The 24,647-nt window shown below is 36.0% G+C and overlaps 1 protein-coding gene across 3 annotated transcripts in view; it reads left to right on the forward strand.

Annotated features, from left to right (window-relative positions):
• XRN1 (5'-3' exoribonuclease 1) overlaps window positions 1-24,647 on the forward strand; it is a 101,247-nt gene that overhangs the window by 6,640 nt on the left and 69,960 nt on the right. For all 3 annotated transcript variants that reach the window (XR_009551548.1, XM_060197563.1, XM_060197564.1), the window contains exons 3-16: window positions 2,005-2,102; window positions 3,735-3,844; window positions 3,935-4,045; window positions 8,604-8,686; window positions 9,794-9,881; window positions 9,965-10,133; window positions 10,949-11,016; window positions 11,681-11,818; window positions 12,777-12,834; window positions 13,024-13,129; window positions 15,360-15,449; window positions 18,395-18,551; window positions 21,282-21,401; window positions 23,176-23,345. Coding sequence is in view for 2 of the 3 variants with exons in the window: in XM_060197563.1 (XP_060053546.1) it covers window positions 2,005-2,102; window positions 3,735-3,844; window positions 3,935-4,045; window positions 8,604-8,686; window positions 9,794-9,881; window positions 9,965-10,133; window positions 10,949-11,016; window positions 11,681-11,818; window positions 12,777-12,834; window positions 13,024-13,129; window positions 15,360-15,449; window positions 18,395-18,551; window positions 21,282-21,401; window positions 23,176-23,345 (1,566 nt within the window). In the remaining variant the exon portion in view is untranslated. The remainder of the gene's footprint in view (window positions 1-2,004; window positions 2,103-3,734; window positions 3,845-3,934; window positions 4,046-8,603; window positions 8,687-9,793; window positions 9,882-9,964; window positions 10,134-10,948; window positions 11,017-11,680; window positions 11,819-12,776; window positions 12,835-13,023; window positions 13,130-15,359; window positions 15,450-18,394; window positions 18,552-21,281; window positions 21,402-23,175; window positions 23,346-24,647) is intronic.

The following is a 24,647-nucleotide window of genomic DNA, read 5'->3' on the forward strand; positions in this document are numbered from 1 at the left end:
AAGTACTGACTTAAATATTTTATTTTTTTATTTTTACTTTATTTTATTTTTTATTTTTGCCTCTGGGGTTATCACTGGGGCTCAGTGCCTGCACTATGAATCCACTGCTCCTGGTGGTCATTTTTTTATTTTCCCCTTTGTTGTTGCTGATGTTGTTGGATAGGACAGAGAGAAATTGAGAGGGGAGGGGAAAACAGAGAAAGGGAAAGAAAGATAGACACCTCAGACCTGCTTCACTGCTTGTGAAGAAACGCCTCTACAGGTTGGGAGCCCAGGGCTTGAACTGGGATCCTTGCACCAGTCCTTGCACTTCGCTGACTTAAATAAAAAAGAGAAAAAAATACTAAAATTGTTGTAACAACTATGAAATCCTTAAAAACACAGATCGTCTCTTACTAAATTTACATTCTCTCCACTAGAGTTTAAGTTCTGTGTGAATATGAATCATTTTTCTCAAGTTGTAGCCCAAGAACCTGTCCTATAGTAGCAGTAAATATAGTGTTCAATCAGAGTAGGAAAGTAAGAAAGGAGGAAAGAATATTTTCTCTTGGAAAGATTGATTTGGTATCTTAAGAGTTTTCTCTTGGAAAGATTGATTTAGTATCTTAAGAGATTCCGTTATAGGTGCTGGGTGTGGTTCACCTGGTTAAACACACACATTACAGTGCATAAGGACCCAGGCTTGAGCCGCCCCCCCCCCATCCCTACCTGCAGGGGGAAAGCTTTTTGAGGGTGAAGCAGGATTGCAGGTGTCTCTCTGTCTCTCTCCCTCTATCACCCCCATCCCTCTCAATTCTGGCTATCTCTGCCCAATAAATAAGTAAAGATAATTGAATGAATTTTAAAAAAGAAAAAGATAAATTTTAAAAATGTTTTTTTATATTGAGAGGTTAGTATGACAATAAATATAGAAGGCTTGTTCATCACAAAATTAGAATTCCACAGAACATAGAAAGTGGAGCCACTGCTAAGGCTGTAGAAAATTATGTAATGCATACCTTCCAAATGTATATGTTGTGTGGTAAACTAGTGGCACACAGTTGTTTACTAGAAAAGTTGCATAGCAGTGACTATGCCTATATTGAAGTCTGTGCCTCTTTCACTCTAAAACTTGTGTTCTTTGTTTCTGTTGGGTCAAAAATGAGATGATAAAATGATGGTGAGATATTTATCATTTCAACAATGCATTTCGTGTTTGATACTATTTTTTATATATTTATTTTATTCCCTTTTGTTGTCCTTGTTGTTTTATTGTTGTAGTTATTATTAATGTCATTGTTGTTGGATAGGACAGAGAGAAATGGAGAGAGGAGAGTAAGACAGAGAGGGGGGAGAGAAAGATAGACACCTGCAGACCTTCACTGCCTGTGAGGCGGCTCCCCTATAGGTAGGGGGCTGAGGGCTTGAACCACGTGTTTGGTACTATTAAGTGTCATATATAGTGAACTTTACAGCTATACTTTGTGCTTGTTTCCAGAGCCAGTTTTTTATATACTTAGATTGAAAAGTTACTGTGTGGCTGGTACTTGGAATATTTTATGTCACTTTTATACTGTTATAATGTGCTACTTCTTTAAACCTTATCTGAAATATTTATTCTATTAAACAAATAAATATTATTTCAGAGCTCTTTATAATAATTTCAGAACTTATGTTTAAACATTAAAATTGATGAATTATAGTTATAATTTATACATTTAGTTATAAAAGCATCTAAAAGCCAGTTGACCTTATGTGAGTAGCTTTTCCTTTTTCTAGAATTTTTTTTGGTCTTTATTTATTTATTGGATAGAGACAGCCAGAAATCAAGAGGAAGAGAGAGAGAGTCACCTGCAGATCTGCTTCACCACTTGTGACGCTTTCCTCCTGTAGGTAGGGATGGGGCCTTGAACCTGTGTCCTTGCACATTGTAACATGTGCACTCAACCAGGTGTGCCATCACCTGGCCCCATTTTTCTAGAATATTAAAGCTACTTTTTTTTTTATTTCCTTTTAACTTTTAAGGTCAGCAAAGGAGGCAGAAGACAAAATAAAAAAGGCAATAGAAAAAGGAGAAACTCTTCCTACAGAGGCCAGATTTGATTCCAACTGTATTACACCAGGTAAGTTAATTTTGACAAAAGACCTAGAGATCTTAAATTTAAATATATTTTCTTCAAATGTTTTCCTTCTAGTCTCTGTACTTTAATCCTTTGGTTTATTTTTCTCAGTTGTGTCTTCTCATACAATGATTTATGCCAATAAGAAGACCAACTGTGGGGGTTTATAGATATTGGTAAGAGCTGCTAGTAATAGGATTTTTCAAAAATCAAACATAGAAGAATTTAGGAGATCAGCCCTACTTCCACCATTTATTCATATACAAACTGACTCAGTGAGGTTGTGGCTCTCCCAAGTACATGTAGCTAGTTTTTATTAAGGATAAGGTAACAATATAGCAAAGTCGCTTACATAGTGCACTATTTTGCCATGTGTGCAGTCCAGGTTGAAGCCTAGCCCACATTGCATTGAAAGAAGCTTCAGTGCTGTGGTCTCTTTCAGTCTCTGTCTTTGCCTTTTTCTTTGTCTCTATCAAAATAAATAATAAATAAATAAACCCATTCTTCCAGTCCAGAGTGCTTTATCATTCTACTTCTAAAGGACAGTTAAAATTTTTGTGACTTTTAAGTATGGGTTACAATAGCATTATAATAAGCTTAATTTAATTAATTTTTTCTTTATTGGGGGACTATGGTTTATAATTGATAGTAAAATACAGTAGTTTGTACATGTGTAACATTTCTCAGTTTTCCACATAACAATCTAACACCTCCCCCCCCCGTCCTCCTCTGCCATCGTGTTCTAGGACCTGAATACCCCCCCCCAACACATAGTCTTTTACTTTTACTCCACTCCAAGTTCTGCTTTGTGATTTCCCTCCTGTTGTTAACTAATCATGAACCTAAAGTCAAGAATATTGCAGATGAGGATTTGGGTGTCTCCATTTTGGAAAAAGCTAGTAGTTCTATTTTATGTATATTACCAAGGGGCCTATGACTTTACTAGTTTTTACCTGAGCCTGACCTCTGATATGCAGGTGGACCCAAGTTATTGTCTGGGAAGATGGTTTCATAGTTGGAAAAAGGAATAGAAAACTTTCTTAGAATTCTTTACTAACTGATAATTTTCCCTTTCGTTAAGTAACTTGTTCACATACTGCTTGATTTAATAACCATTTTTATCTTGGTTGTGGCTTAAGATTGTTTTGCTTTTGACTGTTGATCATCTATGCTTTTTCTAAACCCCATAATCATAATAAAGCCAATTACCATATTAACTATTTTTCAGGCTATTGTAGTAGTAATTGTTATTGTTATAATTAGCAATCTGATTGAAGGTGTATACTTTTGGATAGTTCTCCAGAAATATTTGGCAGAGACAATAGAAGAGTGAAATCTTTTTTAAGGAGTTGAATTGCTGCCCTAGTGTGAAAAATTATTTAGAGCACAGCCCTTCAATATTTGTGTTTCTTCACTTTCCCTATTTGGTATTAACATCATAGTAGGGTGATTAGTAAAACAGAATTACATATGTTATTTGCTAGGGAAAGGTACATTATTTGCTTTTCAAGAAAAGAAAAAGCTTTTGATTTTATTTGGAGGTCATACAACTTTTCCAGGTCCATTTTATGTTATCATTGGGAACTTACTATTTAGTTTCTATAACATTAAACCTTAAATTTCTTTTATTTGTAGGGACTGAATTTATGGCCAGGTTACATGAGCACTTGAAGTATTTTGTAAATATGAAAATTTCAACAGACAAGTCATGGCAAGGAGTTACCATCTACTTCTCAGGCCATGAGGTTATTATCTGTTTTTATTTAAAGAGATTTCTTAATTTAATATTCTGTACTATAGTATCTTATCATATAAATCTTTTTCATTATATTTAGACTCCTGGAGAAGGAGAGCATAAAATCATGGAATTTATCAGATCTGAGAAAGCAAAACCAGATCATGATCCAAATACCAGACACTGTCTTTATGGTTTAGATGCTGATTTGGTAAGTATAATGCTTGGTTTTTGTTTGTTTGTTTGTTTACATTTTTTTCTTTACTAGGGAAATAATATTTTACAGTTGACAATAAATAACAATAGTTTGTACATGCATAACATTTCCCAGTTTTCCATATAACAGTATAACCCCCACTGGTTCCTCTGCCATCATGTTCCAGAACCTAACCCTCCCCCCTGCCACCCAGCCCAGAGTCTTATTTTAATGCAGTAACCAACTCTAGTCCAAGTTAGTGTTTTCTCTTCTGATCTTGTTTTTCAACTTCAGTCTATGAGTGAGGTCATCCCATATTCATCCTTCATTCTATGAGTGAGATCATCCCATATTTACCCTTCTGTTTCTGAGTAATTTCACTTAACATGATTTCTTCAAGCTCTATCCAAGATGGACTGGAAATGGTGAAGTCGCCATTTTTAATAGCTGAGTAGTATTCCATTGTGTATATAGACCACAACTTGCTCAGCCACTCCTCTGTTGTGTTTTCTGATTCATCTTCCTACTCTGTGCTTTTTAATAGGTGGAATCAGGCCATTGTCATTTACTGATAGTATAGACTGAAGATATTTTAACACCGCTATTTTAGATATTTACAGTGTTCTGATATATTACATATTTATGGTGGTCTGATTGTTTATAGGAGACCTTTCAGAACTTCTTTCAGGGCAGGACTGGTGAAAGTTGATTCCTTCAACTGTTGCTTGTCTGAGGTTTTTATGCTTCCATCCAGTCTGAATGACAGTCTAGTAGGCTACAGTAGACTTGGTTGAAAACCTTTCTCATCGAGCACTCAACAGACATGTTGCCATTCCCTTCTGGCCTTTAGTAGGCTTTTTAGCTTAATCACTCACTCCTGACCAAGAGGTAAATCAGGGTGGGGGAGAGATAGCACAGTGGTTATGCAGAGACTCCTACACCCCAAGAATCCAAAGCCCCGGGCTCAATTCAGCTGCTCTGCCAACTGCCAGAACCAAGATAGGCATTGCTTGGCCCTGAGAATTTCCAAACAAATACCCTTTATACTCTGTGAGTTCTGCAGCAATTATTCACCATGTCTCCCAATTCATCAGGAGAACAATGTGGAAACCGTCCTACTATACAGCCCCACTGGGTTGTAAATCTCCTGATTTTCCCACCCAGTTCCCTGGCCCCCAATGTCAGCACGGGTCTCCTGGCTTCTGCTGTAGCCTCCAAGGGGCAGTAGCAATGGAAATGCACATTGCATTTGGTGAGCCTTAGGGGAATCCTCTCCTCCCCTTAGCAGTCTTTTTGTTGGTATAACAGACTGGAGATGGTGCTTCAACCAACAAACTGCAGGACTGTTATCAGCCGCTGGGGACAAGATACAGGTTTTAGCCCCAGAAATCTTTCCTTAGGCTACTCCATGAGCCACATGTGTTTGCACTCACCTGTGATTTGGTGGGTTCCCAAAGTAGTTCTTATCCTGTCTTGTTGCCGTCCCAGGTGATTTCCTTTGATATTCCTAGTTGACTAGGGATAGGAGGGGAAGGGAGGGAAGGGGTGGGGTGGGGTGAAATGCAGCTGCTGCTACTCTAGCCTCCACTCCAGAAGTCTCCTTGCTTATTGCTTTTGTTGTGATGGCACCACTCTGCCATTTTTATGATGTTCTATTTGATTTTATCTTTTATTGTTATATGGTTCTAGGGATCAAGGCCTAGGTCTCATATATGCAGAGTAAAAGCTTTGTTACTAAGCTACCTGCCTGGATTCTAAGATAGTTACAGCCTTTTTAAAGTTTTTAATTATCAATATTTACTTTCCACTAGGATTATCAGTAGGACTTAGTGCCTGTGTGATGACTCCTCTATTCTCTGTGGCCATTTTCTTTTCCTTTTTCTTTCTTTCACTTTCTTTTTTTCCTCTTTCCTTTCTGGTAGAGACAGATATAAATAGAAAGGGTAAGAGATATTGCATTGAAGCTTTCCACCTGCAGGTGGGTCTGAGAGCTTGAAGTCATACTTGGTAACAGATGCTTCTCCCTCTCTCTTTAATTTTTATTTCTTTATTATTGGATAGAGACAGAGAAACTGAGAAGGGAAGGGGAGATAGAGAGGAAGAGAGGCAGAGAGACACCTGCAGCCCTGTTTCATCACTCATGGGTAAGAGATACTGCATTGAAGCTTTCCCCCTGCAGGTGAGGACCAGGGGCTTGAATCCCAGTCCTTGTGCACTGTAATGGCTGCGCTTAACCAGGTGCTATACTACCTGGCCCCCATAACATGTACTTCATATCAGCTGTGTCACAGCCCATCCCTGAGACTTAGTCATATATAAGATAATTTCTGGCTGTAGAAACAAATATTGGAGACATAATAATGACAACATAAAAGTGGAGAAGATAATCTAGTGAGTCTCTTTATATTCTGTATATATGTTTGTTTTTTTTTTAATTGTCACCACCAGATAATCTCTGGGGCTTGGTGCCTACTACAAATCCACCACCCCCAGTAGCCTCTTTTTCTCCTTCTTTTTTTTCCCTTTCAGTTTTTATTATATGGGACAGGTAAAAATTGAGAGCAGAGGGGAAGTTAGAGAGAAAGCAAGAGAGGCCCTTGCAAATCAGCTTTACTGCCCTTGAAGCATCCTGTAGGCAGGGAGCATGAGCTTGAACCCCGGTCCTTGCATAGGAATGTGTGTGCTTCACTGGGTATGCCACCACCTAGCCCTCTGATAAATAAATTTTAACTCCTTTCCCTGCATTGTACTTTATCTTCCTCCCTTGAATTGCTAAAGCACATCACAGGCATAATATTACTTGATCTGTAATCTATAAATATTTCAAAATGTTTTTCTAAGGAAAAAGGATTGTTAAAAATTAGTTAATGCCATTTACCCACATAAAGCAAAAATTAACATAGCTAGTGAGATTGCTTACCTGAGAGTGAGTCAGCTTTGGTGTATGTGTGTCTCTCTCCCAGATTCAAACCAGGTTCCTACAACACTGGGGAAGCTTTGGTGCTATAGTGTCCCTCTCTCTTACACAGAGAAGTGAAAGAAAATGTTAACAGTCACTATTGAACATCTAAATAACTTTTGTTAATATTGCCACCCCCTGGTTGGCTCATAAATGTCTCATTTGTTTGAATCTGGCATGGAATAAAGCAAACAATATAAACTAGCAAATATGCTCAGTTTCATAAAAATTAAAAATTTTTGTACATCAAAGAATACTGTCAGTGGGGTCAGGCAGTGACACACAGGGTTAAGTGCACGTAGTAGGAAGCACAAAGACCTGTGCAAGGGTCCTGGTTCGAGCCCCAGCTCCACGCCTGCAGGGAGAAGCTTCAAAAGCAGTAAATTGGGACTGCAGGTATCTCTTGTTTCCCTCTATATCAACCCTCACCCTTCTCAATTTCTGTCTATACTATCCAAAAAAAGGAAAAATGGCCATCAGGAGTAGTGGGTTCGTAGTGCCAGCACCAAGCCCCAGCAATAACCATGGAGACAACAAAAAAAGAATACTGCCAGTACAATAAAAAGGTAACCCAAAGGGAGTCAGGTGGTAGAGCTGCGGGTTAGGCGCACATGGCGCAAAGCGCAAGGACCCGGTGTAAGGATCCCGGTTTGAGCTTCCAGTTACCCACCTGCAGGGGAATCGCTTCACAAGCAGTGAAGCAGGTCAGTAGGTGTCTGTCTTTCTCTCTCCCTCTCTGTCTTCCCCTCCTCTCTCCATTTCTCTCTGTCCTATCCAACAACGACGGCATCAATAACAACAATAATAACAACAATAAAAAATAAGGGCAACAAAGGGGAGGATATATATATATATATATATATATATATATATATATATATATATATATATATACCCAAAGATGTGGAGAAAATAGCAGACTAGTTAGTGGCAAACCTGGTTGAGTGCACATGTTGCAATACACAAGGACCTAGCTTCAAGCCCCTCTCCCTGTTGCGGTGGGGGTGGGGGAGCTTCACAAGCAGTGAAGTAGTGCTGCACTGTCTTTCTGTCTCTTTCCTTATCTTCTCCTTCTCTCTTGATTTTTCTCCATTTCTATTCAATAAATACATAAATAAATAAGATACTCTAAACATTTTTTGAGAACATATTTCTATCTGATGAAGCTGTTTGACTTACTTTAGGCATTAGAATACTATTTAAGTGTGCCTTTTCTTTTCTTTTTAATTGTGAAATACTAGAGGTATCCTGAGCTCCATAAAAGCTTTACTTTTTAAGATGGAAAAAGGTACAGCCTCTACATTTCAACTCTTTTCCCCATAGCAAGTGGAAACTAAGAGAAAACTTTTGAGACTTTTTGTGGGGGCAGAGTGGTGATTATAAAGGTCTTGTGAGTTTAAGATGAACAGCTTTTTTCTTCGAAAGAAAAGAATACTTGCTTTACCCTTTTCATAATCTACAATGGATTGTTTTTTTGTGTACTTACTATGCTGACAAAGCATTTATTTTCCTTACATAAGAATGTTCTTATCTGTATGGAAATGTTTTATGTGATAGCTTTTGTGACTCTAATGCTGTTAAAAAGGAGAACACATAAACATTTCTTTTCAACAGATTATGCTTGGATTGACAAGTCATGAGGCACATTTCTCACTTTTAAGAGAAGAAGTTCGGTTTGGTGGCAAAAAGACACAAAGGTAAATCATACTGCATATACATTGGAAGACATAACAGGAATTAAACATTTTAATTCCTTCACAAATATAAGGCCCCAAAAATAATTTTCTTCATATTTTTGGGTTACCTTTTCACTCTATTGGTAATATCTTTTGACATACCAGCTTTTAATTTTGATGAAATCCAATCTATATTATCTTTTGTTGTCTATACTTTTAGTGTAATATCTAAAGAATCATTGCCAAAACCAATGTCATAAAGCTTTTTATAACTTTATTCTGGGTTTTATTGTTTTCTTAAAGAGTTGTGTATTAGTGTGTGTGTGTGTGAGAGAGAGAGAAAGAGAGGGAGAGAGAGAAAGGGAGAAAGAGAGGGAGGGAGAGAAGGAGGAAGGGAGGGAAAGGAATATGGGGGCAAGAACAAACCAGAGTATCATTCAGGTACATTCAGTGCCAGGGATCCAACTCAGAACATCATTCTTTTTGTTGTTATTGAGTGAGGAGACCTCGTCCTTAAGATTCCAGGGTTTTCTTCATTCCACCACCTCCCTGTACTGCAAGTTTTATGCTTTTAGAACTTACATTTAACTATATCATATTGAGGATTTTTTGTATATATTCATTTATATGTATGTTCTGCAAGTTTTACACTTTTTAAAAAATATTTTATTTATTTAATTTTGAGAGAGATGTGGAGAGAGAGAGAAACACCAGAGCACTGCCAAGCTCTGGCTTATGGTGGCGCGGGGGATGGAACCTGGGACTTCGGAGCATCAGGCATGAGAGTCTCTTTGCATAACCATTATGCTATCTACCCCCGCCCAAGTTTTACACTTTTAACTCTTACATAAAGACTATATGACATTGAGGACATCTATTAAGTATTATTTAGGCTTTCTTAATTCTGAGAGTCCTTACACAGAAAATACAAGGTAAACCAATTATTTGGAACTCTATGTTATGTTATAATGGTATTTACATTTTGTTAATATATAATCTTGCATCTTCATATAAATGATATCCCTTGATCGTAAGAATTATCTCCTAAGAAGTTTGGTTTTAAGCTTTGCTTCATTTTCAGACCTATTTTTTTAAAGATAATCCTCATACTCATCTGATTAATTACAGAGTATGTGCACCAGAAGAAACCACATTTCACCTTCTCCACTTGTCTTTAATGAGAGAATATATTGACTATGAATTTTCAGTATTAAAAGTAAGTATTAAATATACCTGTGAACCAAAAGAGAGTATGTATAAGTTTTCATGAGTTTGACATTTTTCTCCATTTGTATGTAGGACAAGATCACATTTAAATATGACATTGAAAGGATAATAGATGATTGGATTTTAATGGGATTTCTCGTTGGCAATGATTTTATCCCTCATCTACCTCACTTACATATTAATCATGATGCATTGCCTCTTCTTTATGGAACATATATTACCATCTTGCCAGAACTTGGAGGTAAGAAATGCTTAATATCCACTTAAAGCTATTTTATCTGAGTCATTGATTAATACTTACTTTTAATCTTACTTTATTTGAGTCATTGATTAATACTGATATTTTTAATTGAGTTGTTGTATTACAACTATGTTATCTCGGGGTCAATGCCATTTTAATTCCACACTCAGATAACCCTAAAAAATGTCATTTAGCTTATTAGATTATTGCATACACAACTAAAATCAAGAGTTTCTTTTAGACTTTTGAGGTTGTAATTTTCAGTGATTAATAAATAAAAATAATGGCCAGTTTACCTAACTAATCTTCATCTTTAATTGTGTTAAGTCGGTAGAAGTTATTGTATTTGCCTAGCTCTTTTCATATTTAAGCACAGAAGTTCAACTTTTTTGAATACACAGCATTAAAATATTTAATAGTAGATTTTTCATTTGAAATGGTAAATTAATAAACTGGTGGTGCTGAATAAAACAGACAACAGAGTAGCAAGACATTAGAACTTTTTTCTCAAAGTGACATCAAATTGAACTAGATGAGATTCTCTATATTTTACATATTTAACTATTAGAAAATGTTGAAAATAGGAGAGAATTGTAATTATGTGAACCTGAAAATTCTTACATTTCTCTTCAGTTCTTACATATTCTGTACTATAGCAGCATATTTATTCATAGAAGCTTAGGCCAATTACTCAGCCCAACACTGAGTGTTTTTCTTCATTTATATAATGTCAACATTTTCTGAAAAATTTCATAAAGTTGTTTAGAAAAAATAATGTTAGCTTCTAATATAAGACTATGATTTTTTTTTTTCAGGCTATATTAATGAATGTGGACATCTCAGTTTACCTCGATTTGAGAAATACCTAGTAAAATTATCAGATGTAAGTATTAGAAGCTTTTTTCCCCCTACCACAGCATATCAATAAGAGATCAGTAACCAATTACGTAATGCAAAAGAAAAGTTTTTGTAATTTCATTCCAGTTGGTCATTCTATATATTATTATTCCTTTATTTTTTTATTTGATAGGATAGATATAGATTATGAAGGAAGAGAGAGAGACAGAGACATGCAGACCTGCTTTACTCCTTGTGAAACTTTCTCTCTGCAGGTGGGAAGTGGGAGCTCAAAACTGGGTCCTTACACATAGTTTGTGTGTTTGTTTTGTTTTGTTTTTATCAGAGCATTGCTCAGCTCTAGCTTAAAGAGCAGGGGATTGAACCTGGGATTTCAGAGCCTTAGACATCATAGTATCTTGGAATAATCATGCTGTCTACCCCAGCCCAGGTCCTCACACATAATAGTAATGTATTTGCTTAACTGGGTGCACCACCTCCCAGCTCCCTATACTAAATTTTAAGAAAAATTAGAATATGATCTTATCATTTACTTTAAGTTTCATCAGTAGTAGATGAGATTTCTGTGTGCCTAAAAATGTAATATTCTCAGATTTCCTATGATTTAATAAAAGTAGTCACTGTTAAAAGTTTTATTTGTGTTCTTCCAAACCACTTAAATTATTCTTAAATTAAATATTCCTGTACAGTTTGATCGGGAGCACTTCAGTGAAGTTTTTGTGGACTTAAAGTGGTTTGAAAGCAAAGTTGGTAACAAGTATCTGAATGAAGCAGCAGGTGTTGCAGCAGAAGAAGCCAAGGTCTACAAGGAAAAGAAAAAATTAAAGGTGTCCATTTTTTTAGGTGTCCTTTCATTTTTTTTTTTAACTGTAAAGGTAAAACTGATAGTTTTTTTTCCCCCTCATTTTCCTTCATGTGATTTTGAGGTTGCCTCATTTCATTTTCATTTTTTCTTCTCTATGGATATGAAAATTTTTGGTTTTAGTTTATTTTTCGCTATTAAATTCTGTCATTTAAGACCTTCAAAAATCAAATTCTTAATTTTCCTTCTGAAGAGAAAAACTTTGTCTTCTTTGCCCTTTTATTTTGATAATGAGTATAAAAAGCTGATTTATTAAGCTTCACAAGTCTTCTTGATTTTTGCAATGAACATTGGAGACACTGATAGAATGAAGGTTGCTAGAAAAATAGCCCAGATAAAAGAAATATGAATGAAGAAGGAGAGTAAGGGAGTAAGAAGAATTAGAGTCAGTGTATACACGTAGGCTATCAGAAAATAAGGAGTGAATGGGACCATAGGAAGGAAAAGCAGATGGACAGATGTTATAAAGTGGAAGACTTAAAGAAAAGCAAATGGGTTGCATGGGAGAAAAATCTAGAAGTGGAAGGTAGATAATGGAGTCCATACCACAAGAATGGTGGAGGCAGAGATATAGAGTAATTTTTTAATCACTGGATTCAGTCATTAATAGATTATATTGACAGTAATACATATACATATATATATATATATATATATCACCTGGTATTGAACTCCAGACTTCATGCTTTAGAGCCTAGCACTTTATCTACTATGTCATTTTCCAGGCAGCTACTTATTAGACATCTTAGAAAAACTTGTACACTATTCTACATAATAAAGATTTATAGTAGAGAGCAAATGAACCAACACACAAAATATTTAAGATTATTTTTAAAATACATTTTTATGGTGTGCCATTTAAACATCACTTATTTATATTTTGTATTTTGCCATTAATTTTATGTTGATTTATAATTTTATAGGGCCAGGAAAACTTATGTTGGGCTGCTTTAGACAAAAAAGAACTGGTGACTTCAAAGGGTAAGTGAAAACTACATATTAATCTGTGATAGAATAGTTATTTTCTCTTCTTTATTACTACTGTTAGATATAGTAGACTTCTATGATAGGATGATAAGCAACTACATTGATAAGTATTTGTCAGAGTATTAGGTGGCAAAACAGAATATTCATAATTTTCAGTAACGGTTTGGGTTTTTTTTTTTCCAGATAATTTAGAAGATGAGACTGAAGATGATGACCTATTTGAAACAGAATTTAGACAATATAAGAGAACATATTACATGACAAAGATGGGAGTGGACATAGTATCTGAGTATGTTTTTGCCAGTACTTTTATGATAAAACAGAAAAATTAGATACTGTAATTCAAAATATGATTTTGGTAGTTATCAGATATTATAATTTTGATAGTTACATTTTTACAATTATAATTTTGATAGTTATAGATATTATAATTCAAAACATAATTTTGATAGTTATGGTAATGGGAGAAAAGGATTTTTTAACTTTTACATTTTTAATAACATTTTATAGATATTTTTTATTAGCTACTTAGTAATGGTTTACAAGAGTATAGTTCTATACCACACCTACCACTGGAGTTCTGTGTGCCTCCACCCTATGATGATAATCCCAATAATTTTCACAATGTCTTAGACACAATTTAGTCTTTTTTTTTTTTTTAAGTTCAAGTATTTCATTCAGTTCCCTATATCCTACATATAACTTAACTTCACTAAGCATAATCATTTTTGCTTTAATTATTTATTTGATAGGACAGAGAAATTGAAAAGGAAGGGGGACACGGGGAGGGAGAAACAGAAAGGCGCCTAAAGTACTGCTTTACCACTTCCGAAGTTTCCTCCCTGCAGCTGAGGGCTGAGGGCTTGAACCTGGGTCCTTGTGCTTGGTAACATGTACTTAATTAGGTGTTCCATCACCCAGCCCCCATAATCATCTTTTTAGAGTAGTGCTCTAATGAATATATACCCCATAATTTCTTCATTCAGACCTCTGTCAGTAGGCATTTAGGTTGTTTCTATACCTTGACAGTTGTGAATAAAGCAGCTGTGAACATAGGGATGCATATGTCCCTGTGAATTAGGGCTTTCATGTCCTTTGAATATGTTCTTAGAAGTGGTATTATAGGATCAAAAAATATTTTCATTTTTGTTTTAAGAACTCTCCATACTGATTTCCCAAGGGACTGCATTAGTTTGCATTCCCACCAACAGTGTTAACAGCTCCTTTTTGTAAGATGTGTACTTTCTAAATGTCTCTTTATTTGAATTTTGGTTAAAAACACTGACAGATTTAAAGTGACTTGGAGTTTTAACCTAGGACTTTTTTCTAGGCAGGTAAGGTTGAAGGATTATTTTATCTTAAATGGTGTTTTTGAAGAAGTAGAAATTAGAGCGAATATTTTTTAATGGATAAAGCACTCATCAAACTGTGCTGGCTGATTTAGCCATATTATAAAATCTTCCTGATTTTTTTTCTATGATTTCTTCAGGCATCTGTTCAAGATAAAGACTCTCATCCCTCCCTCTCCTCCAGCTCAGCCCCACTATCTAAGGGAGTGTTCACTTTTTATAGAAAGCTTCACAGATTAAACCTTCTAACTTATTTGGCAAACCTTATCTGACAGGATAGAATTTTTATAAAATAATACTTGGCAGTCCCCACCTGCAGGGGGAAAGCTTTGCGAGTGGTGAAACAGAGCTGCTCTCTGTCTCTCTTCTCTCTCTCCCCCTTCCCTCTCACTTTCTGACTCTCTCTCAAATAAATAAATAAGGATAATTAAAAAATAATATTAAAGGGAGCCAGGCGGTGGTGCAGCGGGTTAAGCACATGGCAGAAAGCCATGCACGGACAGACATCAGGATCCCTGTTTGAGCTCCCGCCTCCCCACCTGCAGGGGGTTCGCTTCACAGGCGGTGAAGCAGGTCTACAGGTAGTCAGTCTTTTTCTCCTCTCTGTCTTCCCCTCCTCTCTCGATTTCTCTCTGTCCTATCCGACAACAACGACATCAGTAACAACAATAATAATAACGACGATAAACAAGGGAAAAATTTAAAAATAAATTAAAAAAGAGAGTCGGGCTATAGCACAGCGGGTTAAGCGCAGGTTGCACAAAGCTCAAGGACCAGCCTAAGGATCCCGGTTCGAGTCCCCAGCTTCCCACCTGCAGGGGAGTCGTTTCACAGGCGGTGAAGTAGGTCTGCAGGTGTCTTTCTCTCCCCCTCTCTGTCTCCCCTCCTCTCTCCATTTCTCTCTGTCCTATCCAACAATGACAACAACAACAACAATAACACTACAATAATAAAACAAGGGCAACAAAAAGGAATAAATAAATATTTAAAAAAATAAATTAATTTTAAAAATAAATAAAATTATTAAAAAATAATACTTGGAATTTATTCAGTTGTAACTTGCAGCTTGTTAGTTGATTAAGTAGTTATTTTATAAGGTAGGAGGTATGTTAAAAAATGCAGCCTGTCTTTAAAAAATGTTAAAATTAAAAAAAAAATTTCTACTTTCAGTGACTTTCTGGCTGACCAAGCTACATGTTATGTTCAGGCAATACAATGGATTTTGCATTATTACTATCATGGAGTTCAGTCCTGGAGCTGGTGAGAGAATTGGGGGGAAAAAAACTGTTGTCTTTTATAAGTTTTAGCACTGTATAATCTCATTTCTTTTGCTTTCTACTTATGGTAGTAGTTAAAAATGTGTGTGTGTGTTTAAGTAAAGTATAAGTAATCCTTTTTATATGAAAATAACTTAATGACTTTTATCTAACAAAGTTATTTCCAATCCTAACAGGAATATCTTTACTAATCTTAAGACTTAAAATTTGATAATTATTGGTTTTGAGTGATGATCATATGAGCTGCTTATTCTTCTATACATTTTTGTGTATTTGAAAAAAAAATGTCACCATTACAAAATGGGATATATAAATATTAGGCTGAAAGGGAAAAAGAATCTTTAAGCTTTTACTAAAATTGTTAGAACTTTCCATTTCTCTCAGACTTTCTATTCCATCAAATTCTAACTACATTTCGAACCATTAAGAGAGAAAAATAACACCCCCAAAAAAATAGTACAGGGAAAAGTAGAAACTTTTAGGTAATGACATTACTTACTTTCTTTTTTCCCAGAGAACCTTTGCTAAACTTTGCTCTGAAGTACCACATAGCAAAACAAAACCATTTCAAAATAATGGGATATTACTTATTATTTCACATACTAACAATATTTTCAATAACATCTTTTTTTTCTTTTTAAAAATATTTATTCCCTTTTGTTGCCCTTGTTTCATTTTTGTGGTTATTATTGATGTCGTCGTTGGATAGAACAGATAGAAATGGAAAGAGGAGAGGAAGACAAAGGGAGGGAGAGAAAGACACTTGCAGACCTGCTTCACCGCTTGTGAAGTGACGTTCCTGCAGGTGGGGAGCTGGGGCTCTGACCAGGATCCTTACCCCCGTCCTTGCGCTTTGTGCCACCTGCGCTAAACCTGCTGCACTACTGCCCGACTCCCTCAATAACATCTTCTTAATAACTAACTCAGTACTCAGGTTTTCTGAAAAATACTTATTTCTATGAAGAAAATCCTGATTTGCCTTTTTTTTTTTTTTTGGCTCCAGAGTTATCGCTGGGGCTCTGTGACTGCACTGCAAATCCATTGCGCCTGGAGGCCATTTTTCCCATTTTGTTGCCCTTGTTACCATTGCTGTTGTTGTTGGACAGGACAGAGAGAAATCAAGAGAAGGAGAAGACAGAGAGGGAGAGAGAAAGACACCTGCAGAACTGCTTCACCACCTGTGAAGCAGCCCCACCCTCCCCCTGCAGATGGGGAGACGGGAGCTCGAACCTGTATCCTTATACGTCCTTGCGCTTTGCGCCATGTGCGCTTAACCCGTTGCATTACTGCCGGACCCCCTGATTTGCCATTTTTTAAAGAAGGCTAATGTTCTTCCTGTTGTATTACCAGGTATTAATGCCAGCCCTTAAAAAGTATGTCCTCATATATATTTCACAACTGTTTAAAATAACTGTTGTTCTCTGCCTTTTATAGATGAAGAAATTGAGTTTCAGAGATGTTAAGTAGTTTTCCAAGATCAGATACCCAAGATTCAAATCCAAGCCTATCTGTTGATAGAGGCTTTACATTCTTCATTATTCCACATGCCATTCTGCCTCCTAAACTTTCCCATTCTTCTGAAATATGCCATAACTGTGTAATATATAAGTATTCTTTCTTTTATTTTTTGATCCTTAGTCAAACACTGATAATATTGGAATTTTGTAAATGTGCAAAGCTTGTAGAACTGTATCTATAATTGAAGATGGAACAACATCAAAAGTAAAAATTAGTAGATATGATTGATGAATGATATAATGCCATCACAACACAATAATGTATTCACTAGTTCAAAGATAAAAGTTCTTAGAACCGCCTGTAACAGCCACATAAGCTCAGAATTACATCTCAGTTTTCTTGAGAGAGGCTTAGTCCCAGTGTCTTCTGTCCACCACATAACTTTACTCTTAAGAATCTATATATTTTGGGCCATAAAATTATCCATAGTGAGTCTGCTTTACCATGCATGCAACCCAGGTTCAAGACTAGCCCCCACTGCACTGGAGGAAACTTTGGTGCCTAGTGTCGCTGTCCCCCACCCCCCTACCATATATATATGCAAAAGTCAAGCCCTAATGATGGCAAAAAAAAAAAAAATTTTCAAAGTATCTATTGTAAGATTCACATTCTGGGGAGTAGGGCGGTAGCGCAGCGGGTTAAGCGCACGTGGCGCAAAGGACCCCGGTTCGCGCCCCCGGCTCCCCACCTGCAGGGGAGTCGCTTCACAAGTGGTGAAGCAGGTCTGCAGGTGTCTGTCTTTCCCCCTCTCTGTCTCCCCCTCCTCTCTCGATTTCTCTCTGTCCTATCCAACAACAACAACAGCAATAAAACAACAAGGGCAACAAAAGGGAATAAATAAATAAAATAAATATTAAAAAAAAAGATTCACATTCTGTATGTTGGTGTATATATTCAATGATGTGATATACTTCAATTTTGGAAATATGAAACTATAAAGATTAATTGACTTCAATTTCCCATCACAATTGTTTTTTCATAGTGTTCAGGTAGAAGAATTTCTTTATTATTATTGTTTATTGTGATTTAATAATGATTTATAAGATTGTAAGATAACAGGGGTATAATTTTATATTAATCACTCCCACCACCAAAAGTTCTGGGCCCCTTTTCTCCAAAGGTTAATTGATAATGAGCTGACTGTGTGTGTGTGTGTGTGTGTGTGTGTGTGTGTGTCTGTCTGTCTGTGTGTGTGTATTTCTTTTTTCAAGTTCTTGTGTTTCCATTCTCTATATTCCATTTATGAGTGAAATCATCTCATAGTTGTCCTTCACTTCTTTATTTGGTAGTAAACATTCTTTAAAACTATTTTCATATGTTATTCAAATAAACTTTAAAACATTTATATTTAATATAAACCTTTTTATAAAGTTACCTACTGTTTAAATTCTTTTTTTTTCTGTTTTATAGGTATTATCCCTACCATTATGCACCTTTTCTTTCTGATATTCGCAACATTAGTACACTCAAAATCCATTTTGAACTAGGAAAACCTTTTAAGCCATTCGAACAGCTTCTTGCTGTGCTTCCAGCAGCTAGCAAAAATTTACTTCCTGTATGCTACCAGGTGGGTCTTAAAACTAAATGTTTTTATGTACTTTTTGACATTTAGCAGTACCTCCTATAAGCTTAGAAACATAGATCCCAAGTTTGTTATTAGCTAAGTTTATTTTCATTTTCAAATACGCTGTTTCTTAAATAAGTTCCTTGAATAGTAATACATTGATTCAAATTTAGCTTTTTTTTTCTTTAAATGTAAACTTCATAAACCATTTAGATCATGGGCTTTTTGTTTTTAGCATCTTTAACCACAAAATTAATCAGTATCTCCACTGATAATAAACTGAAACACAAAATCTGAAGTAATCTACTTTATTCAAATGCAGATTTGTTCATATTTCCTTTTACCCAATGTCTGCAAGATAATGATCTTAACAAAAGTATTACCATGGTTCATATATCTGTCTGAACTGTCTCATTTATTGTGTCATGGAATGAAAAACTTTTCTTTGGTTTGCATACTTCACATAACTGGAGGGAGATATTTCATGGGTGACTGGGTCCCCAACAGTGCAATAAGCCTACTAAGCTGAAAATAAACTTCATTTAACTCTTCTAGGTACCAGTCTATTTTAATTCCTTGGTCTGGTCCCAAGAATTGGGATAAACACGCACACATGCATGTATACAAGTACACATTCACTTTGCTGCTTCAACAGGGTGGGGCCCCTTTTGCAGCTTTCTGAAACAATGTGTTCTTCATACTGCCTATGGTCTCCCTTTTCTCTTTCTATTTTTTAAAATTCTTTACATTATTTTATCTTTTATTTTCTCATTTATTGGATAGAAACAGAAATTGAGAGGGACGGAGAACACAGAGAGGGAGAGAGGAAGAGAAACATCCACAGCACTGCTTTACCACTTGTGAAGCTCCCCCACCAATCCCCACCCAGTAGGTCGGAACTGGGGCCTTGAACCCAGGTCCTTGTGCCACTACCTGGCCCTTCTTCCTTTTTGTTAAATTTTATTTTTTTATTTACTTATTTATTTAGACCAGAGCGCTGCTCTGCTCTTGTTTATGGTGGTGCAGGGGATTGAACCTGGGACTTTGGAATCTCAGTCATGGAGTCTCTTTGCATAACCATTATGCTATCTACCCCTGCCCTTAAATTTCTTTAGTGCTTGTTTGCCACCATATCTTCAAATACACAAAAAAATCGATACTTTGACCACTCTGGCTCAGTATAGCCAAGGAAATTATTTATAACCACATCTGTTTAAATTGTCCTATACCTGTATTATACTAGTTAAGTATTTTGAGTGTTACTTGAGAAATATGCTGTTGTATTTCTTTAGCAAAAATTATGTCATAATATCTTACATTCATTGCCAAGAAGGCATCTTGTGCTTTCTCTCTCTCTTTTTTTTTTTTAAAAAAGATTTTATTAATGAGAAAGATTAGAGAAGAGAGCTAAAGAAGCAAACGTCACTCTGGTACATGTGCTGCCAGGATTTGAACTTGGGACCTAATGTTTGAGAGTCCAGTGCTTTATCCATTGCACCACCTCCCAGACCACATCGTGTGCTTTCTCTCTCTCACATATATATATATATAATTTATTTGTTTATGAGAGGGATAGGAGGAGAGAGAGATAGAGATAGAGAGAGAGAGAGAGAGAGAGAGAGGGAGAACGAGAACGAACACGAACCAGACATCACTCTGGTGCTGCCAGGGATCAACTCGGCCTCATGCTTGAGAGTCCAATGCTTTATCTACTGTGCCAGTTCCTGGACCACTGCTTTCTCTATCTGTTATAGGATCTCTAGTAAAATCATATCAAGTTAAACTCTTTCTCTGTATTATTAGTAGTGAAGAAATTCTTGGATTAAGTAATCTTAGATGGTAATTCTTATGTAATAACATTATAAAATCATTTTTAATTTGTTTATTAACGAGAGAGAGAGAGAGCAAGAGAGCAAGTGCACTAACTTGAGCATTGCTATGGCTTATGTGGCAACGTTGAGCTCAGAACCTCATGCTTGCAAGCCCAATGTTCTACTTGCTCCACTACTTCCCAGGCCCTCAACTCTGGCATATGGCAGTACTGGGAATGGAGCTTAGTTCTCAGGCACACAAATCCTATCTTTTAACACTGAGCTGCTTCCAGCAAGTTATAAATCAACTGATTAAGACATAATGGTAAATTGTTTAAAGTTAAAAATGCTACACCTTTAGAAGTGTGAAATAAACTGAAATCTGAATGAGAAAAACAGAATTTAAGTGTTCCTTATATAGTGAAAAGACAACAAAGGAAAAAAATTTAAATAGAGGTGATTTTGCTATATAACTTAGTTGGACTGGGAGAGTGGTTGTAGCAATGAAATTAGAATTCTCATAGCTGAAAATCAAAGTATAATAAATATATTAAAATGTATCTACTCTCAAAAAATTTAATTTTACATTGCTTAGAAATTTGAATTCTAGGGGCAAGGTGGTGGTGCACCTGGTTATGCACTCACATTATAGTACACAAAGACCCAGGTTCAAGCCCCGTCCCCACCTGCATGGGAAAAGCTTCACAAGTAGAGAAGCAGGGCTGCTGGTGTCTTTCTGTCTCTTTGTTTCTCTATCTCCACCTCCTCTCTTAATTTCTCTCAGTTTCTACCCAGTAATAAATAAATAAAAATATTTTTAAAAGGAAATTTGAACTGTAATTTGCTTAGTCATAAACATTAATAAAAAGCTATTTTGATATTAACTCTTATGTTTGTGTTACACTGTTTTATATTTTTACAGCATTTAATGACCAGTGAGGATTCGCCAATTATAGAATATTATCCACCTGATTTTAAAACTGACCTAAATGGGAAACAGCAGGAATGGGAAGCTGTGGTACTAATACCTTTTATTGATGAGGTCAGTACATGAAATTATATATATATATTATGCCTACTTTATTTTTTTTTCCCTGAGGTAATCACTAGTTTAAAAGACTGTTTTAGGAGTATGGTTTCATACCTTCAGATATATGTTAAACAGCTTAACAATAAACCACAACTCTTGTACCAACGATACCTTCAGATATATGTTACCATACCATTGGACCCTGTCTACCCATTTAATCCCCTAACCCATTCCCCTCAGATAACCTCATTTCTGAAGTTAGAATCCAAGGGTTTTTTTGTTTGTTTGTTTTATGTTTTCTTGTCCCTTGCTTTAATCCCCTAACCCATTCCCCTCAGATAACCTCATTTCTGAAGTTAGAATCCAAGGGTTTTTTTGTTTGTTTGTTTTATGTTTTCTTGTCCCTTGCCTTGATTTTCTTTTTTAAATAAGACCAGTTCATTACTATTTTTATGATATTCTCCATTTTTGTCTTTTTTTTTTTTTTAATGTAGTGCTAGAATTGAACCTAGGGCCTCATGCGTTGCAAGGCAGGAGCTCTACCACTAAGCCAGCCATCAGCCTGGTCCACCATTGACCTGATTATTCATAGCCTACATTTGTGTGACACTGAACAGTATTTCATCTTTGTCCTTCTCACTTATTTTGCTTAGCAGTGGCCCCTCTAGTTTGGGGGATTTTTCTTTTTTCTTTTTCCTTCATTTATTTTTAGTGGTCAGCTTTGGCTTATGATGTACTTATGATGAACCTGGGACCTCAGAGCCTCAGGCATAACCCTTCTAGTTTTTTTTTTTTTTGAAGATTTTATTTATTTTTTTATGAGAAATGATAGAAAGGACCAGACATCACTCTGGTACATGTGCTTTCGGAGATTGAACTCGGGACCTCATGCTTGAGATTCCAAAGCCTTATCCACTGCGCCACCTCCTAGACCACACCCATCTAGTTTTATTTATGTTGTCACAGGGCAAGAGTTCATCATTTCTTATAAATCAGTTAGTCCATCTTTATCTACTCATTTGTAGTTGGTGACAGGTTGTTTTCACATCATAGCTTAGAAAGTAGTTTAAGTTAATTTTGAAAGATGAACTTTTCTGTATGATTTCAGAATGTATAAAGATTAATTCTCTGTGAATTATGATAATTTTTTATAATTATGGTCAACTCACATATGAAATTTGATTCTTTGCTTATTATTTATATTTTAATGGCGCCAAGTTGAATGATATGTTCAGAGGAGTTTGCAGTAGCTGAAAGTATCCTAAGATCCTTTAAACAAATAGCACATCATTTTTTTAATAAAATGGAATAGAATTTTATTAAGATTTGTTTTCAGTAACACAATGATTCCGTATACAGAGGAAATTATTCTTTATCTTAAGATTATAGTTTTTGTTTTTTAATTAGAACATAGCTCAGCTCTGGCTTGTGGTGGCATTGGAAATTGAAAATTGGAACTTCAGGCATGAAAGTCTGTTGCATAACTGCTATTATTATCTCCCTGACCCCACAGAATTTTTATACCTTTTTAAAAATTTAATTATTTACTTATTTATTGGATAGAGATGGAAATTGAAAATGAAGAGGGAAATGAAAAACAGAGACTCTGCAGCACTACTTCACTGCTCATGAAGCTTTCCTCCTGCAGGTGGGACCAGGGGCTTGCATGCAGGAGGAAACATATGCTATTGTAACATATTGTAACATATGCTCTCTACCAAGTACACCACCACCTGCCCCAAATTTTTATACATTTAACAAATTATCTTTTCATCTGTATGTTTAGAAGCGATTGTTGGAAGCTATGGAGACTTGTAATCACTCTCTTAAAAAAGAAGAAAAGAAAAGAAACCAACATAGTGAGTGCCTCATGTGCTGGTATGACAGAGATACAACATTCACCTACCCCTCTCCATGGCCAGAAAAGTTCCCTGCAATAGAACGATGTTGCACAAGGTAATGCTATTTATTTGTTAATTATGCAACAAAAACAAAGAGCTCCTATACCATTATTAACTTAAAAAATTTTTTTTTTAAAAAAGCTTTTCAGTATCTGTTGGAGAATTAGGTGGTGAAAGTAAATAAGTTTGTTTCAAATATTTTAAATAGAAGTACTAATAAGCTTTTAAAAAAGAACTAGGAAATACTTTATGACAATTATAGTCACTTGATATTTAATGACTTACATCCTACTTATCGAGGGTTATCAGTATCTTCTCCCATTTTTTGTATAGTTCTCTACTTTGGTCAATTTCCTTTTTTTTTTTTTTTTTTTTTGCTATTCGTCTTCTGCTAAAGCTGTTGTTTTCCTACCTACTATACCTTTGTGCTCTTTTTCAACAGATATGTGAAGATATATGAACTTTTTTTCATTACCAGTGTGTCCTCCCAGCATTATTTGATATTTTGTAATTTTTGCCTTTTATAGTCCTGAACAACTCACATAGAGGGAAAAAGAAAATGAAAGGGGGGTGGTGCTGAACAGTGGTGCACTTGGTAGCCACATGTTATGATGTGCAAGGACTAAGGTTCAAGCCCCCACCCAGTTCCCACCTGCAGGGGGAGAGCTTCACTAGGAGCAATACTACAGGGGTCTCTCTCTCTCTCTCTCTCTCTCTCTCTCTCTCTTTCCTTCCCACTCTTCTTCCCTTCCTCCCTTCTGGAGCTCCCCTTTTGCTCTTGATTTCTGTCTCTATCCAATAAGTAAAATATCAAAAAAAAAAAAAAGAGAGAGAGAAGTAACTATAACAAGAAAAGAACTCGTCTAGTTTCTTGCCTCTAGCCCATTTCTTCTTTCTTTCCTCATTAAAATATTTTTTCTCTTGTCTTCCATGCTGATAGCTTATATAAATGACAATATTTAGATGATATGAATGTCTTTCAGTTTTTTTTTTTTTTTTTTTCCATCTTACTAAATCAGAGAGGGACCCGGAGATACCTTACATGGTGGAGTATACATTTTACCATGAACAAGAAACTGGGTTCAAGCTCATGTCACCACAGTGGGAGCACCAATGGGAGTACCAGGGGAAACTTCACAAGTGGTGGAGTATCACTGGTACTGTGACCTCTTTCCTTACTTTTCTTCATTCTACCTCTCCATTTCTCTCTGAAATTGAAAGGAATATATATATTCCACCAGGAGTGAGGAATCTGCACAAGCATAAAACCCTGGCTTTAATAAATAAAGCAAAGAGAAAGATGGGGGGGGGGGGGGGCAGGCAGTGGCGCACCGGGTTAACCTCGCATAGTTTGAAG

Source organism: Erinaceus europaeus, chromosome 9 (genome assembly GCF_950295315.1).
Source record: "Erinaceus europaeus chromosome 9, mEriEur2.1, whole genome shotgun sequence".
Taxonomy (NCBI): Eukaryota; Metazoa; Chordata; class Mammalia; order Eulipotyphla; family Erinaceidae; genus Erinaceus; species Erinaceus europaeus.